This window comes from Primulina tabacum, chromosome 8, assembly GCF_025594145.1.
Source record: "Primulina tabacum isolate GXHZ01 chromosome 8, ASM2559414v2, whole genome shotgun sequence".
Lineage (NCBI taxonomy): Eukaryota > Viridiplantae > Streptophyta > Magnoliopsida > Lamiales > Gesneriaceae > Primulina > Primulina tabacum.
In genome coordinates, this window is record NC_134557.1 from 14,664,888 (window position 1) to 14,680,463 (window position 15,576).

The following is a 15,576-nucleotide window of genomic DNA, read 5'->3' on the forward strand; positions in this document are numbered from 1 at the left end:
GTCAAAATTGTCCTTGAGTAGGTGCAAAGCTTTGAGTTTTCTCCGAAGCAGTAGAGCTTGGAAATTTAAGATGGTGATCCGATTTCCTTGTCTCTAATATTCTTTAGAGAGTCTCCAAATTTCTTTGTAATCAACGAGATGTAATCTTCATATAAATCAGACTCTTTGACGTATTGAGATAGTTGAAACAAGTCATTGTATGAATCGTCAGAAAATTGAAAGGCAATTGTTTTCCATCTATCTTTCTTCTGCAAATCCAGATTCATCTCAAAGATTCTGATGGAACTAATCAGATCATCCAAACTGAGCCTGGTATCGGGCTTCATCGATTGCACAAATTTTAATGTTGAAGTGTTCTGCAAGTGATCTTAAACACCACTGACTAATCTTTTATTAGAGATCGGGTCACCAAGACTAAAAACTTTGTTGGTAATGTCTCGTAGTCAGCGATAATAAACAATGATAGACTCTTTTTCTATAATTATCATATTTTCAAATTTTGTTGCCAGCATCCTTATCTTGGTTCTTCAAACACTTTTAGATCATTCACAATGTCTTTGAAGGGCATCCCAAGCATCTTTGGAAGAGAAACAATTGTTGATTAGACGGAACATGTTTATGTACACAGAAGTGAAGATGACATTGAGTACCTTTGAATTGAAGTTCGAAATATGGACTTCATCAATCGTCCATGCACTTTTTGGTTTAACCAAACTGTCATCAATGGTGGTCATAGTGCCATGTTGACAAGCGACACGTCCTTAGTACTATTTCGTATCAAACAACAATAACCAAAATCTCACTTAGTATCGTCAAGTGTCTGCTTTGATATCGATTGTAAAGGGTGGTTGTATGACATAAAAGTATCATGTAAGTGACTGTATATTTCAGAGTTAAATGTTGTGAGCGGTGTTGTAACACCTAACACAAAATGCAGCGAAATATTTGAACACACAAAAATTTACGTAAATAAAATAATACACAAAATTATGCACAAGTGAATACACTTGTACGATACATCAAGTCAAAAGATTCACTAGAAAATACTTTTAGTTTACAAAAAAACAATTGTAGAGCCCAAAGATCGGTACACGTAAAATCCATACATGTATTTAAATTGTTAAATTATTTATTTAAATTTAAAATGATTTTTAGATATGCATGATTTATGAATTTACATTATTTTAAATTATTTATGTTTATGTGGTGCACATTAAAATTTTTCTTTGAGTTTCATGTTTCAGGCGATTATTATTCGGTGCGAGATCGAGGAAAAGAGACCGGTGACGATTTTTGAGATTTGTAAAATGTGGTATTTTATTATAAGTCAAGAAAATGTCATTTTAATTGATTTATTAAGTTTTAAGCATTTTAAAGCCTAATCTAATTATTAGGTGACTTTATGATTTTTAAACTTTTAAAGAATTGTCACTTGTGAATTTTATTTTAAATTAGGGGATTTTATTAAAGTTAGTATGGATTAAAATTTTTATTAACATTTTTAATTATTAATTAAGCACTTTTCTCCTAATTTAATCCTTAAAACACACACACACTCTTTTACACACACACACACACATTTCTTTGGCTTCCCTTTTCATTTTTTTAAAAGAAAAACATAAGGTTCTTAGTGCTTTCAGCAGAAGCTACCCTTATCTTGTCAAATTTCTGTAGATTCACGTTGGTTACTTCAAGAAAATCGTGTCACGTTTCGTCCCAGATCTACCCTCGCACCCTTCCCGCTTCAGTATCGCCATTTCAAAAATTTTTAAGATCAAAGACATGTATATTCTATTGTTTCTGCATCGATCTCGTCATATTACATGTGTTGTCGTTTATTACATGTACAAATTCATGTATGATGTGCAAGAGTCTGAGCAAATTAGTTGGATTGAATTTGAAATGATTTTTAGATCTCAAAACCGGATGTTGATGTCATTTCATGTATTGTTCATTTTCGGTTGACTTTCTGAAAATTTTCAACATGTAAAACGTAGTATGTTTCGATACCTTCAATTTGATAGTAAATTCGTAATTTTTGGACAAGAAATGAGTGAGTTATGATCATTTTCGTGGGACTGCTCAAACTGCGATTTTCTGAAAATGTGTTCTTGAAGTTTATTTGTTGCAGGTTTCGTTGGGAACCATTGGGTGATCGCTGCTGTGTTTAAGTATTTTGAGTATGATGTTGGGATGATTTTTGGTGCTTCGTTTCATGTCGATAGGCACTTGGATGCATTAGAAGTCGTAGGAAGTGTTTTGGTGTCAAAATGTCGTGTTTATGGGGTGTGTTGCGTCGTTGTTTTGGGACATTTGTTTGAGTTTAAATCATTGTCATAGCGTCCTAGTTTGAGTCTCGTTGCATCGATTCGAGTCGATAGGGCGTGGCTTGGAGTTTGCATCAAATTTGTGCTTTTGGAGTTGATTTGGCGCAAAGCTAGCGCCGCAGCACTCTGTGGGGAGCGCTGCCTAGTAGCGTCGCAACGCTAGAGCTACGGCTCTGCTAGCTCCACGGCGCTGGAGCCTAGCGCCTAGGCGCTTGTCCATGACTTTTTAAACCACTATTTTTAGGTCCATGTCTTCCATGTTTGGGAAATGTTTACACTTAATATAGAGATTGTTTTGGGGTTCGATATTATGGTTTAATACGATGATTAAACGAGGTCAAGTCCCGAGTGATTTAGAACGTCATAAGTAAATTGTCATTTCGGGTGGTGAGCATGACTATTACGTTTAAGTTATGGAAATTTAGTGCATGAAATCATGTTAATATGTGCAGCAGTGGCCCCAAGTGAAATCCAACGAATCCCTCAATGCCATGTAAGTATGTTCAAGTGCAAACTGAGAAAATGTTTCATTTTTTAGGTATGTTAAATATCTTGTGACCAATTATGAACGGGTTTGGAAGCCGGTGATCGTGGTCCGTGACCTCTCCATCTCGGTAAAGCATGACCGGGTTTAGATCAGGATTGGAAAGCGGTAAAGCATGACCAAGGATCTCATGTATGTGGTAGTGGACATCCCTGTCAACCCAGTACTGTTGTTTAGTCTGATCAGACGCATTTATGTATGAGTCACTTGCTTTGAAACATATCTCTACGCAAAATGATGATGTATGTATGTCCAACTATGTATGATGCAAGCATGTTTATGTAAAGTTTTACGATTTGATGGCATGTCTATGTTTATGTAAGTACGTTCAAGTTTAAGTATGTACACTCTATTTTAAAGATGCATGTGGTTTTATTATGTATTACTTGTTATTTACAGAGAGCCAGCTCGGTTTGCGTAGGAGGCTAAACCCGTGGACCGCCTATGTTTTTAAGAATTTATGCAATGTTGATTCAAATACTCTGATTTTCACGAGATTTCTTCACGTTGTTTGAACAAGTTATTTTTAGCAAACTATATTGTAACATTTTCTTGCAAATATTTTGGTCGAACAGTTTATCTTTGTTGCAAATTGAATTATTACTATTTATTTAAGAAATTTTTATTTTTTCGCAAATTTTAATTAAATTAGTTTAAAAGTACGGTACGTTACAACAATACTAGTGAATAAAAGAAAATCTAACTCCCAAGTGAAATGGCAAAGTGATTCTAAAACACTTATCAAACTAAATAACAAAAACTATGGATGCAGCTTTTGTAAAGCCAAAAATCATTTTGATGAATAACATACTAATCTACATTGTGATTGTGTATGTCTGCATGTCTTCAACATTTCACGACAACACAACAATATGTCTTGGCTTGAGCACTTGATCTCTTCAATGTAATCTTCAATTCTCATGCTTGCTCATGCGGCTTCTCTCCTCTCTCGCGCACACGTTTCACAGCACACCTGCGAGACCATCTCAAGAATCAATTTTGTGAGATGAGTCTCTAATCCGACCCAATATATGAAAAAATATTACATTTTATGCTAAAAGTATTATTTTTTATTTTCAATATGGATTAGATTGACTCGTCTCATGAAAATAGATTTGTACGATCATCTCACAAAAGACCTGCTCGTAGTTTATACGTACAATGAAATATTTTTTCATGCATGTGTGTATATAATACACAAATGTATATATAATATCATTCAATTTATATACATTTGGTTCATTTTATTTCGGATTATTGTAAAGAATTTTCAGAGCAGAAATTCATAAATGACACACCAATCGAAACGTAGACCGTCTATTCTAGCAGGTCAAACCCATCGACGGCTAAAACTGCATCAGATCACGCATACTCTCTCAGGGACACCCAGTTTTGCTTCACTGCAAAGCATATACATAAATTTCACCCGCCTTCGGTATTTTCTGATGTCAGGATACTATTTCCTCAATCTCTCTATATATTAGATTCACAGTTACATCGCTCCCGAGTTCGTGTTTCTTCACATACTGAGTCACTTGTCGATCTTGCTACACTCGGATCTCCAGGGTTTCCCACTTGCGTCACTCAATCCGTAGCAATGGCGAGTTATTATGAATTTTTTTAATGTTTTATGTGATTCCGTGATTTTTAGATCTGGTATCGGAATTTTTTGCTTGTTTTAAACCACAATTTATGGGCGAGGTGGGGATTATGATGCATCTTTTTTCTCAATTCCTGCGGAAGATGCGTAATCTGTTTGGATTTTATGCTGATTTGTTTTCTGAGATCTGACCTAATCTGGGATTGTTGTTCCATGTTATGAACTTTGATGTCGGTGCCGCTGCAGCCTCTCAGACTAGAAATCAAGGTACTGGGAAGCATTTAAATTGGGGGCTAGTGTTTTTAATACGCTGTAATATGTGCGTGCTTGTGAGTGGAGAATTTGTTTTGATGCTGACTTGAAATCTGTCCACCAGAGGAAACTTGCTCAAAGATCAGAAAGAGTGAAATGTGTGGATCTGCACCCGTCGGAACCATGGTATGCTGCTTCTTGTGCGATCAATCAAGATTTCTTTTCGGATTTCTTAGTTGCTGCCCCTGACATTTTATGTTACTAATGGAAAAATGATTCTTGCTTGTTTTTTTTTCCCATTCATTAATCGTTTCTTAAAATTTAATGTTTCGACATCCTACTACTTCATTGACATCTCACTACAGCGTCTTTTAGAGGCTTTTTATGCTTTTTGGTTTAGATGTTTGAGCATGTTTGAAATGTCAGTTTACTGGAAAAGTATACATAAAAAAAGGGGTTACATTTGTGTTTTCTTCTTATTCTTTATTATTCTCTATTGACCAAATTTAATGGTTTTAATGATTCCGTAATGTTTGTTCCCTCACAGGATGTTGGCAAGTCTGTATTCAGGGACTGTTTGCATTTGGAACTATCAGACCCAGGTGTGGAAATTGTAGTTGACATTGTTTTTGCATGCTGTCATTCATGAATATCAGTTGCTCATAAGTTGCAAGGATGTTTTGTATTTTCCATGTACTTTCTCAATTTAGTATGGCTTATTGTTTGAAATCTTTGAAATTTGGCCCAATCACGACCTTCTGATCCTATACCGATGAAAATGTAATTGAAGCGTAGATATAAAAAATTGTTAGTTTCTTTCACATCGTTTCAATGTCCAACTCTTTCCATGTTTCTTCCATTTTTATATTTGTGTTGTCTGTAATGATGCCGGATATTAGCTCTTTAGTTTACGTAATCTTCAAGTTTGGAGGGAAGTTTTGTAAGGAAGTTAATGGAGAAGCAACATTATTTGTATCTTTAGTTTGTATCAATGTGGGGACCATGTGAATTAGGACCCTTTGTTACCAACTTAAATATTTTCAAGTTTTGCTGCTCTCTCTCTTTTGAGGGGGTTTAAACTCTAAGTGACTTTTTAAATTGTTATTTTTTGTGTTGCAGACAATGGTTAAGTCTTTTGAGGTTACGGAACTACCAGGTGCATGATCAAAATATAATGTTATTTATTTTTTACGCTTGAATAACATTTTTTTATTGTAACAAGAGGAGCATTTTCTCATGCTCATGCTATATCCTACCGTTTAATCTGACAGTTAGGTCTGCAAAGTTCATAGCACGTAAACAGTGGGTTGTTGCTGGTGCTGATGACATGTTTGTTCGTGTGTACAATTACAATACAATGGATAAAGTCAAAGTATTTGAAGCTCATACTGATTATATTAGATGTGTGTCTGTTCATCCCACTCTTCCGTATGTGCTGTCATCCTCTGATGACATGCTCATAAAACTCTGGGACTGGGAAAAGGGGTGGGTATGCACTCAAATATTCGAGGGTCATTCCCATTATGTTATGCAAGTAACATTCAATCCGAAGGATACCAACACTTTTGCAAGTGCATCCCTTGATCGCACAATTAAGGTACAAGCTGACTACATTATGGGTGAACTTCTCCAAATTTTTCTTTACCTTGACATCATTACAGTAGCCAATAATATTTATTTTTGTAGATCTGGAATCTTGGATCCCCAGACCCAAACTTTACTCTTGATGCCCATTTAAAAGGAGTCAATTGTGTAGATTATTTTACTGGCGGGGATAAACCTTATCTAATCACTGGTTCTGATGATCACACTGCTAAGGTTTGTACATAGTGTCCTTACATCTTCTGGTATATTCAGGTTTTAAGGGCAAAAATATGAAATCGTATGTAATTTATGTTGAACAGGTTTGGGATTATCAGACAAAAAGCTGTGTCCAGACACTAGAGGGTCACACACACAATGTTTCTGCGGTTTGTTTCCACCCTGAACTTCCGATTATAATAACTGGCTCTGAGGATGGTACAGTCCGTATATGGCATGCTACCACGTATAGGTAATTCTTTGCTACAAGATGGCTCTATACTTAATAGTTGAAATATGCCTACCTCTATTTCTTTTTAGCCTTCCTTCTGTGGAAAGTCATTTCCAAAGGTTGCCAAAGCATTCTCATGATATTTGTCATCTTGCAGACTTGAAAACACATTGAATTATGGTCTCGAGAGGGTTTGGGCAATTGGCTACATGAAAGGTTCAAGACGGTAAGTTTTTGTGCTTTTAATCTATTGAGCTTCTGTGTCTTTTTTGATGAATCTGAAAGTTGATCACTGATACTGGCAGTATTGGTCCTTATTGATTCACTAGTTATATGTGACTGAAAGTCCTTTATGTACATCTTGTTCAAACATGTTAGTTTCAATATAAAACTTGTTTCTGAAAGTAGTAGTGATAAGGCTACAACTCATTTTCAGACCTTAAGGTAAAGAATCCTATTCTAAAATTCTTGTTTGTTTTTCATAGCATATTACGCTGTAGAGGTTAAATCCTTTTGGTGAATTCTATGTTTTGATTTTTAATTTTGAGGATACATATTTTTTTGACGAATGCAGGGTTGTTATTGGCTATGATGAAGGATCCATTATGGTAAAGCTCGGTCGGGAAGTACCAGTTGCTAGTATGGACAATAGTGGAAAAGTCATCTGGGCTAAGCATAACGAGATTCAGACTGTCAATATTAAAAGTGTTGGAGCTGATTACGAGGTAATGCTTTTGCTGGAATTTAACAAACCAGTTTTCAATCAAATTGACGTTCTCAAATTACTTGGTGTTTTTCCCAGGTTGCTGATGGAGAAAGATTTCCATTGGCAGTTAAGGAATTGGGTACCTGTGACATCTACCCACAGGTGATTATTCCTTGATTTGTGAAAGCTGTAGGTTGTCTTGAGCTTTGTAAGTGTGATTACATTATATGGGATTCAGATCTTGATACATTCTTTATAGAGCCACATTTATATCTTTGTGAATGTTATTCCAAAGAAAATTTACTGTTTTACCCATTTACTTTTAAATTTTTATTTGGTTGTTTTAGTTCTATGCTTGTTTTATGTGCTCTAAAAGTACTTGAAATGATACAGTCATTCTGTCCAGCAACGAAGCCGGGCGATCATCCTATTTCCTTTTTAGAAGATTGTTTCAGAGAAAATTGCCTAAGTTAATTTCTTTTAATGATTGAGGGTGGAAGAGGAGTTTTAAAAAATCTCTTCATTATCTTCTTGATGCCAATGTTTCAAATATCGAATTCCATTCAGCTGTAACATTTACTCAGAACTCCTTGTTTTGGAATATTTAAGTGAAATTTTTCTTGTACGCAGAGCTTAAAGCATAACCCCAATGGAAGGTTTGTTGTTGTTTGTGGAGATGGCGAATACATTATTTACACAGCTTTGGCTTGGAGAAACAGGTCATTTGGCTCTGCATTGGAAATTGTGTGGTCAACTGAAGGAGAATACGCAGTGAGAGAAAGTACATCAAAAATTAAGATCTTCAGTAAAAATTTCCAGGTTTTTCTTCTTCTTTCTTCCCTTTCATTATTCATCATTGAAGCAAGATGTAATATAAATTATGATTGCTATTTGGTTCCCCCTTCTCTCATTTCGGGTTTAAAATTCTAAACAGTAGCCTGGTCGGAAATTATACGGTTTTTCCACTTCTATAACAGTAGAATTACATTTTTCAGGAGAAGAAAAGTATCCGTCCTACATTTTCCGCTGAGCACATATATGGAGGAACTTTATTGGCTATGTGTTCAAATGATTTTATTTGTTTCTATGATTGGGCTGAATGCAGGTTGATACGACGAATTGACGTGAATGTCAAAGTAAGAAAGTTATTGCTTGAGATATAGTTTGTCTATGTTTCTATGGTGGCAATGTTGATTATGAAAGTTAAATTATTTGTCTCTTGGTTATGTAATCCAGAATCTTTACTGGGCTGACAGCGGGGATATGGTGGCTATTGCGAGTGACACATCATTCTACATACTTAAGTTTAATGTAAAAGTTTTATTGTTTTTCTTCTGATTCTTACGAATTTACATGGTGGATCTTTCTAGTGAAGTTTAAGTAACCCGAGTTGCCTTTTGTTTTGCAGCGTGATGTGGTTTCTGCACATCTGGATAGTGGAAGATCCACTGATGAACAAGGTGTGGAAGATGCTTTTGAGCTTCTTTATGAAATTAATGAACGTGTAAGGACTGGACTTTGGGTTGGGGATTGTTTTATTTACAACAACTCTTCCTGGAGACTCAATTACTGTGTAGGTGGTGAGGTATGGTGTAATATTTCAAATAAACTTATTATCACACATTTCGTTTCTTTCTTCCTTGAGTAAGAAAACAATAATTATCTTTATGTCTTTCTAGGTGACAACAATGTTTCATTTAGACCGGCCAATGTACTTACTTGGATATCTTGCTAACCAGAGCCGCGTTTTTCTCATAGACAAAGAATTCAAGTAAGTTGCTCATGCAAAGTTATATAATTATTGTGTGTTGATCACATTTGTTCACATTGGGAGTGGAATTAGAATTAAAATGTTTTTGCTAATCGTATCTATTGATCTATTTGCAGTGTTATAGGATATACTTTATTGCTCAGCTTGATCGAGTATAAAACTCTTGTAATGCGTGGTGATCTGGAAAAGGCAAACGAGGTTTTACCATCAATCCCAAAGGAACATCATAACAGGTTTGCCACCTTTCGCTTTTGTGACTATGATTTCCTAGATCTTCAAGCCTTGTGCATGACTTGCTTATGTAACTTATTAAAACCTCTGTATGTCACTGTCATTAACAGGAACAATTTGATTCTGAAAACTAAAGAAGTCAGCTATGTTTAAAATTATCTTATGAAAAGTTGATGTTGTTCTGATATGTTGGTTCCCACTTTCTTTTGTGTGTAATGTTGCAATTTACTCCATCTAATGGGCAATTCTTTCAAAAACTAGAACAATCTGTGGTCTACTTGCATTCATGAACAAAAGAAACAATCTCAAGGTCTCTTATACTTGGTAAACCATTAACAACTTAATCAGCATCAATTATGGCTTCTCTTGTATTTTTGAATGACTCAGGAGGCTCTGCCCAGATATGGCTCATTGGATTACTTTATTAATTTCACGTTACTTCTGCATGATGCTATGACACTTTGATTGTTTTTCTTTGCCATTTTTCTTTTGAATCGAAATCCAGTGTTTGAAAGAAGAATACTGTTCCTTACCTTGCTGTTTTTATCCCTCACCTCCTGTGCCATTTCTTATCTGATTTTGATTTAGCGATTCGAGTACTGTTAATTTGACTTATACTGGATATCAATTGATTTTGTGCCCAGTGTGGCTCGCTTCTTGGAATCCCGAGGAATGATAGAAGATGCCCTAGAAGTTGCCACTGATCCAGATTACAGATTTGAGTTGGCCGTACAGCTGGGTAAACTAGAAATTGCAAAGGTGAAGGACTTTATTTTGTTTTTATGTCCGTGAATTATTACGATATTTCCTCTCTCATATTTTGTACTTCATAGAATTATTTGATTCGATCGAACATTTTCTGCGCAGGAAATTGCTGCAGTAGCTCAGAGCGAATCTAAATGGAAGCAACTGGGTGAATTAGCTATGTCTACTGGAATGGTATGCTCCACCATTTTGCGCTAACTTAACATGCATCACTTTAGTAATTTTAAAGCTGATGTTTCATAAGTTTGAAGTAATGCTTTATATGCAAAATAGTTTATTTGAGTTTTCAGTCAATGAACATCAGGTTCCAGCAGTTCATCTCGAATATGAAAATATGAATGTTTTTTTTCTTGATTTGACTCATTTGCACTGAGTTATATCCTTCTGGGAAGGTGGACCAAATGATGTCATAATGATACATACATGCACAAGAGCATGTGCCGTTTTCCTTATCCCCTCTCTCTTTGTTGATTTCATGAGGTGCACTTGAAAATCCATTTTGGTACTGAATTCAAATGCTTCTGTTGGTTATTGCAGTTAGACATGGCTGAGGAATGTTTGAAGAAAGCAAATGATTTGAGCGGTTTGTTGCTACTCTATTCTTCTCTAGGAAATGCCGACGGAATTACTGAACTTGCATCTCTTGCCAAAGAGCATGGGAAAAATAATGTTGCATTCCTCTGTCTCTTTATGTTGGGTAAATTGGAAGAATGCCTTCAGCTATTGGTTGACTGGTAACTCTTTTGATTGTATCTGGTTGTATTTATTAGTTACTGTGGTTAATATGAATAAAAAATTGTTTGCAGCAATCGGATACCTGAAGCTGCATTGATGGCTCGTTCTTACCTCCCAAGTAAGGTGTCAGAAATTGTTGCGCTGTGGAGAAAGGACCTCAATAAGGTTGCAGTCATTTTATATAAACTTTATTATTTAAATTTATAACAATTGTTGTTTATGTTAGCAAATATGATTCATGGATTCTCTTTCTCTATGTCCAAGAAAGAGAATTTGAAGTTGAATGGACTGAAGGTTAATGATTGATTGTGTTGTTTGATCTGATTCTACGCTTGAATGCAATTTTCAGATTAATCAGAAAGCTGCTGAATCTCTTGCTGACCCTGAAGAATATCCAAATTTATTTGAAGATTGGCAGATTGCACTTTCTGTGGAAGCTAAAGCTGGTGAAACACGGTATCTGTTTATGTTTTGTAGATGAATTTCTCATACCTCACTATTCAACCGAGCTGTTTATATGGTACATGCAAGAAATCCAACCACATATTGTGATCATGCTTTTATTCACTTTTGTAACTTAGTTAATTTGAAATATTGTAATAAGGCTCGTCTAAATTTGCTCTTTGGATGTAGTATTTGTCTTATTTTTTCTAGTTTGGAGTTTTCTTCTCTTTTCTATACTTTGTCTGATATACGGAGGTTTGGGACAAGCTTTATGAGTTAATGTTTGAAGATGAGCTCAAGAGCAACATCAACTTGTTTTCCATGTAGGGGTACATATCCTTCAGCTGCTGAATATGTGCACCACACTGATAGATCAACTGCAAGTCTTGTAGAAATTTTTAGAAATATGCAAATGGATGAAGACGAACCACTGGAAAATGGAGACTTGGATCACGAGGTATAGGGGAATGCATTTCCTTTGTTCCAAATAATTTTTCAATTTAATAATCAGTACTTCTTGTACTTTGCAAAAAAAACTAAAGATATACAAGAGCATCCACTCTTTAGAAATTTTCCGGCATTTGTTTATAACATTGACAGAATATAGATACTGACAAAATAAAATTTGTTTCTAATATTGAATGAGTCAATTGTCCATTATGCATCTTGTTGAATGAAAGGGATGTTTAGGTCTATTTTATGTGCTTAAGGTTTTTTTGTTTGAGAGCATATAATTGCTATCATTCTTTAGATGTGCTGATTTGAACCTGAAAAAGTGTTGCGTCATTTTTAAGATTTCTAGTCTCTTATGCTATTGACACTCATGAGTTGGTGTTATTTATTTTCCAACTTTGTGCAGGTTGCCGAGCAGAATGGAGATGAATTGGAAGACGAGCAAGGTGAAGCACAGGCGGAGGGGCATGACGAGGGTCAAGATGAGGCTTTTGTGGTGGATGTTGACTCTACAGATAGTGCTGTACTTGTTAACGGAAATGAAGCAGAGGAAGATTGGGGTACGAATAATGCAGGAAAACCATCAGCCTAAAAGCAATTGGTTGTGCCGTGTGAAATTCCTAGTTTTGATGCTGGTGATTAATTGAATTTCTTTTAGTTGCTTTGTTGACTCCCAATTTTTGTAGTGTTGATACAATCTTGTGTTATCGATTTATCATATATATTCATCGGGGTCCATATGCATCTTCTTATCTGATATACATAGAGTTTTTGTAGTCAGCAAATGTTGACTCCTAGTTCGATTTAATAACCTAATGTAAGTGGGATGGGCTCCCTTTTGATAGAAAGTATACTAGTGTTTGAACCGATGCTTTTTTTTAATGAAGTATCCTTTGGTTTTTTGTGGAGATGAGGTCAAATGGAGAATCAAGCCGATTCTTCACTACTGGGGATGCCGTATATTTTTTATGGCCCTTTCATTTAATAATCAGTTACGAGATCTTTTTTTCGACCAGTCTGGTAATATGGTTTCCATATTAATTTCGGCAACTTAATTTAATGTTGGAGGGAAAGCTAAACTTAGATTTCAGTAAAAATTATATATTGCATTTGTGTATTATTTTTATCTATCAGTTTTAACCCTATAACAAGCGAATCTTAATTTTCCTCCCCTTTTGTCTGAGTTGACAGTGCTTACACCACATCACTAGGCCCTCTGAGGCATATGATTCCAGCGATGTAACTTCTCTCAGGGTAAGAATTGAAGCTTTTTATGAAATGTATTTTAGTTGTAATTCTATCAATTGCCAGGTACCTATTGTTTGGTTGCAATTCTTTCGTTTGTCAGATACCGTTAATAGATTATTTTGCAACATGGAGGTTTAAAAAGTGATTTTCTTTTGGTCTACTTGATCTGAAACATATAACTATAGGATTTTTGACTGAATATGCAACTGCAGATGACATTTTCTATATTTTGTCCTCGTTTGGTTAATAAATGGGTTTGTGTACTGTTTCTTATTATTTATAGTAAAAACGATTATCGCAATTTTATACAATGTTCTTTTGACGAGTAATTCTTGTTGAGCTTTTATTATATTATTTTGCTTTATTGAAAAAATCGAAACATTTGGTCAGCTGGTGCCTGGTAAGATACAACGCTTACTTTTGCTGTTCATTCTTGCTGAAAATACATATTTTTTTGAGCATTATGTTGAATCATTCTCTGATGTTCTCAGAAGATTGAACATTCATGAGTGTCGTCAAATTATCTCGTGTTAGAGAACTCAGCAAGCAAATACTTGTTGGACTATGGATAATTTAATTCTACCTTATTTCTCATTGTTGACGCTGACTCTTTATTTAGATTGTCCATTCCGTTTTGTAATATAAACCAAAGGTTTCTTCTAATCCGGCATGTGGCTGACAACCAAGTTTATTATTTCATAATCGCCTTGAAGCACTTTCTTATAATAGCGACTTATTCAGTTTATTTGTGTTCCAAATGTTATTTCGTCTCATCTAGGTAGATAGAGTGACATGTGTTCTCAAACTTGGATTATTCCAATGCATGTTTGCTATTTTCATTACTTTGGTTTCTACACTGTACTCGTGTATTTGATGCTGCGTCCCCCCTCATCTCTATGCACACACCGATGTGCGAGGTCTGATTCTTTTTCCAGGTGTCTTTTCTTCCTGTGGTGTGATGAGCACAATGAATGAATTTTGTTTCGTAACAGGATTATAAAGGTGTAATGTTCCTGTTTTTATTTAAAGTTTAGTTGCCGAATTATATTGTTTTCTACTTACCGATTTTCCGTTGCGGCTGCGACTTGTGAGTAATGGATACATAGAACTTCGGTGATAGATGAAGTCTGCGACTTGTGAGTAATGGATACATAGGAACTTCGGTGATAGATGAAGTCTTGTGCTTGATTCCAATTGCTTAGTTTTAGTTGGACTCGGTCCGATTTTGTTACTATCATATAGATTGCTGGTTTTTATAATTATAAAATGATAAAATTATTCTTTCTTTTATTAATGTGCCCATTTCAAATCAATTAAAACATGCAGAGAGTCAAAAACAGTTTATAAATAGCAATAAATAAAATATGATAATTCCAATTAAGTTGCGTGTAATGTACCATCACTTTTTTTTCTCTCTAAAATGGAATATCATGTTTCATGTATATCCGAATTGAGAAACCGTTCAAAAAAATAAGTGTTGAGCCTTGTGTTACCACATAAAATTGTGTCAAAGTTGTGAAATCTGACTTTTAAAAAACAAGCGATGTGGATGTAGAATTGGTTTTTAGTTATGATACATTCGGGAAGCGTTATCCGTAAACAGCAGCTATTGTGAATCATTTACAACTAGAAATTGGAAATAAAAGTCGAGGGAATATGCTAAAGTCGAAGAAAATTAAAATCATAGAGATTGGAAATAAGTAAACTAGAATTAACAAAATTTTCAGAGCATTTTTGTGCTTGAGTTGTTGATTGATGAGTTGTGTAGACCTTTTTGATAATTATGTCTGTTTTTGTTCGCGTTTCTCCAACTCCTTGGCTCATCTTGCACGATCATATGTTCGATTCAATAGAAAATTCGTAATTTTCTAATAAGAAACGAGGAAGACATGATTTTTATTGTAAAACCGCACAACTGTGAAACTTCTGTGTCACAAAATCCATCATCTTATGTTATTTCGAATTCTGCGACTTATAGGTTGGTTTTCTGGTAACATTTTCAACATGTGATTTGTAGCACTCTGTGTTACCTTCGATTCGATAGCAAATTCGTTAATTTTCTTATAAGAAATGAGAGAGATATGATTTTTATCGTAAAATCGATCAAGTTGTGAAAATTTGTGTATGTTCTTTACGTTTTCTCAAGTTTTTGGTTGTAGGCTTCGTTGGGATCTCCTGGATCTTTGCTGCTGTGGTTGGTGCAGCATGTCCAGAGCGTTCCAACGAAGCCCACGACGTTGTAAGTATGATTGACGTGCAAAAAAAAATTTATTTTGGAGGTATATAATTTGTCTTGTGGCCACCCGGTAAAGCATGACTGAGGATTTATAATTATGAGATTTGAAAGCGGTAAAGCATTACCGGGGATCTTTCACCTGGTAAAGTATGACCGAGGATTTATGTATGTGAGAGTGGACATCCGGTCGAAAGGCTGTGATGATCCCTGCCAGCCCAGTACTGTGGTTTAG

The 15,576-nt window shown here is 35.2% G+C and overlaps 1 protein-coding gene across 2 annotated transcripts; it reads left to right on the forward strand.

Moving 5' to 3' along the window:
• Positions 1-4,256: 4,256 nt before the first annotated feature.
• On the forward strand, positions 4,257-13,788 carry LOC142553800 (coatomer subunit beta'-2). 2 transcript variants are annotated; one of them, XM_075664306.1, is made up of 25 exons: positions 4,257-4,471; positions 4,718-4,738; positions 4,848-4,909; positions 5,271-5,325; positions 5,843-5,879; positions 5,995-6,320; positions 6,410-6,541; positions 6,628-6,776; positions 6,913-6,981; positions 7,330-7,480; positions 7,558-7,623; positions 8,092-8,280; positions 8,457-8,597; positions 8,698-8,772; positions 8,870-9,046; positions 9,141-9,232; positions 9,349-9,465; positions 10,108-10,222; positions 10,331-10,402; positions 10,766-10,962; positions 11,035-11,128; positions 11,313-11,419; positions 11,735-11,864; positions 12,267-12,495; positions 13,052-13,788. In XM_075664306.1, the coding sequence occupies exons 1-24, from the start codon at positions 4,469-4,471 to the stop codon at positions 12,450-12,452; spliced, it is 2,763 nt and encodes a 920-aa protein (XP_075520421.1). In that variant the 5' UTR covers positions 4,257-4,468; the 3' UTR covers positions 12,453-12,495; positions 13,052-13,788. The 2 variants fall into 2 exon arrangements, with proteins under 2 accessions (XP_075520421.1, XP_075520422.1); XM_075664307.1 differs by lacking the exon at positions 13,052-13,788 and having other exon boundaries at positions 4,263-4,471; positions 12,267-12,598.
• Positions 13,789-15,576: the final 1,788 nt, after the last annotated feature.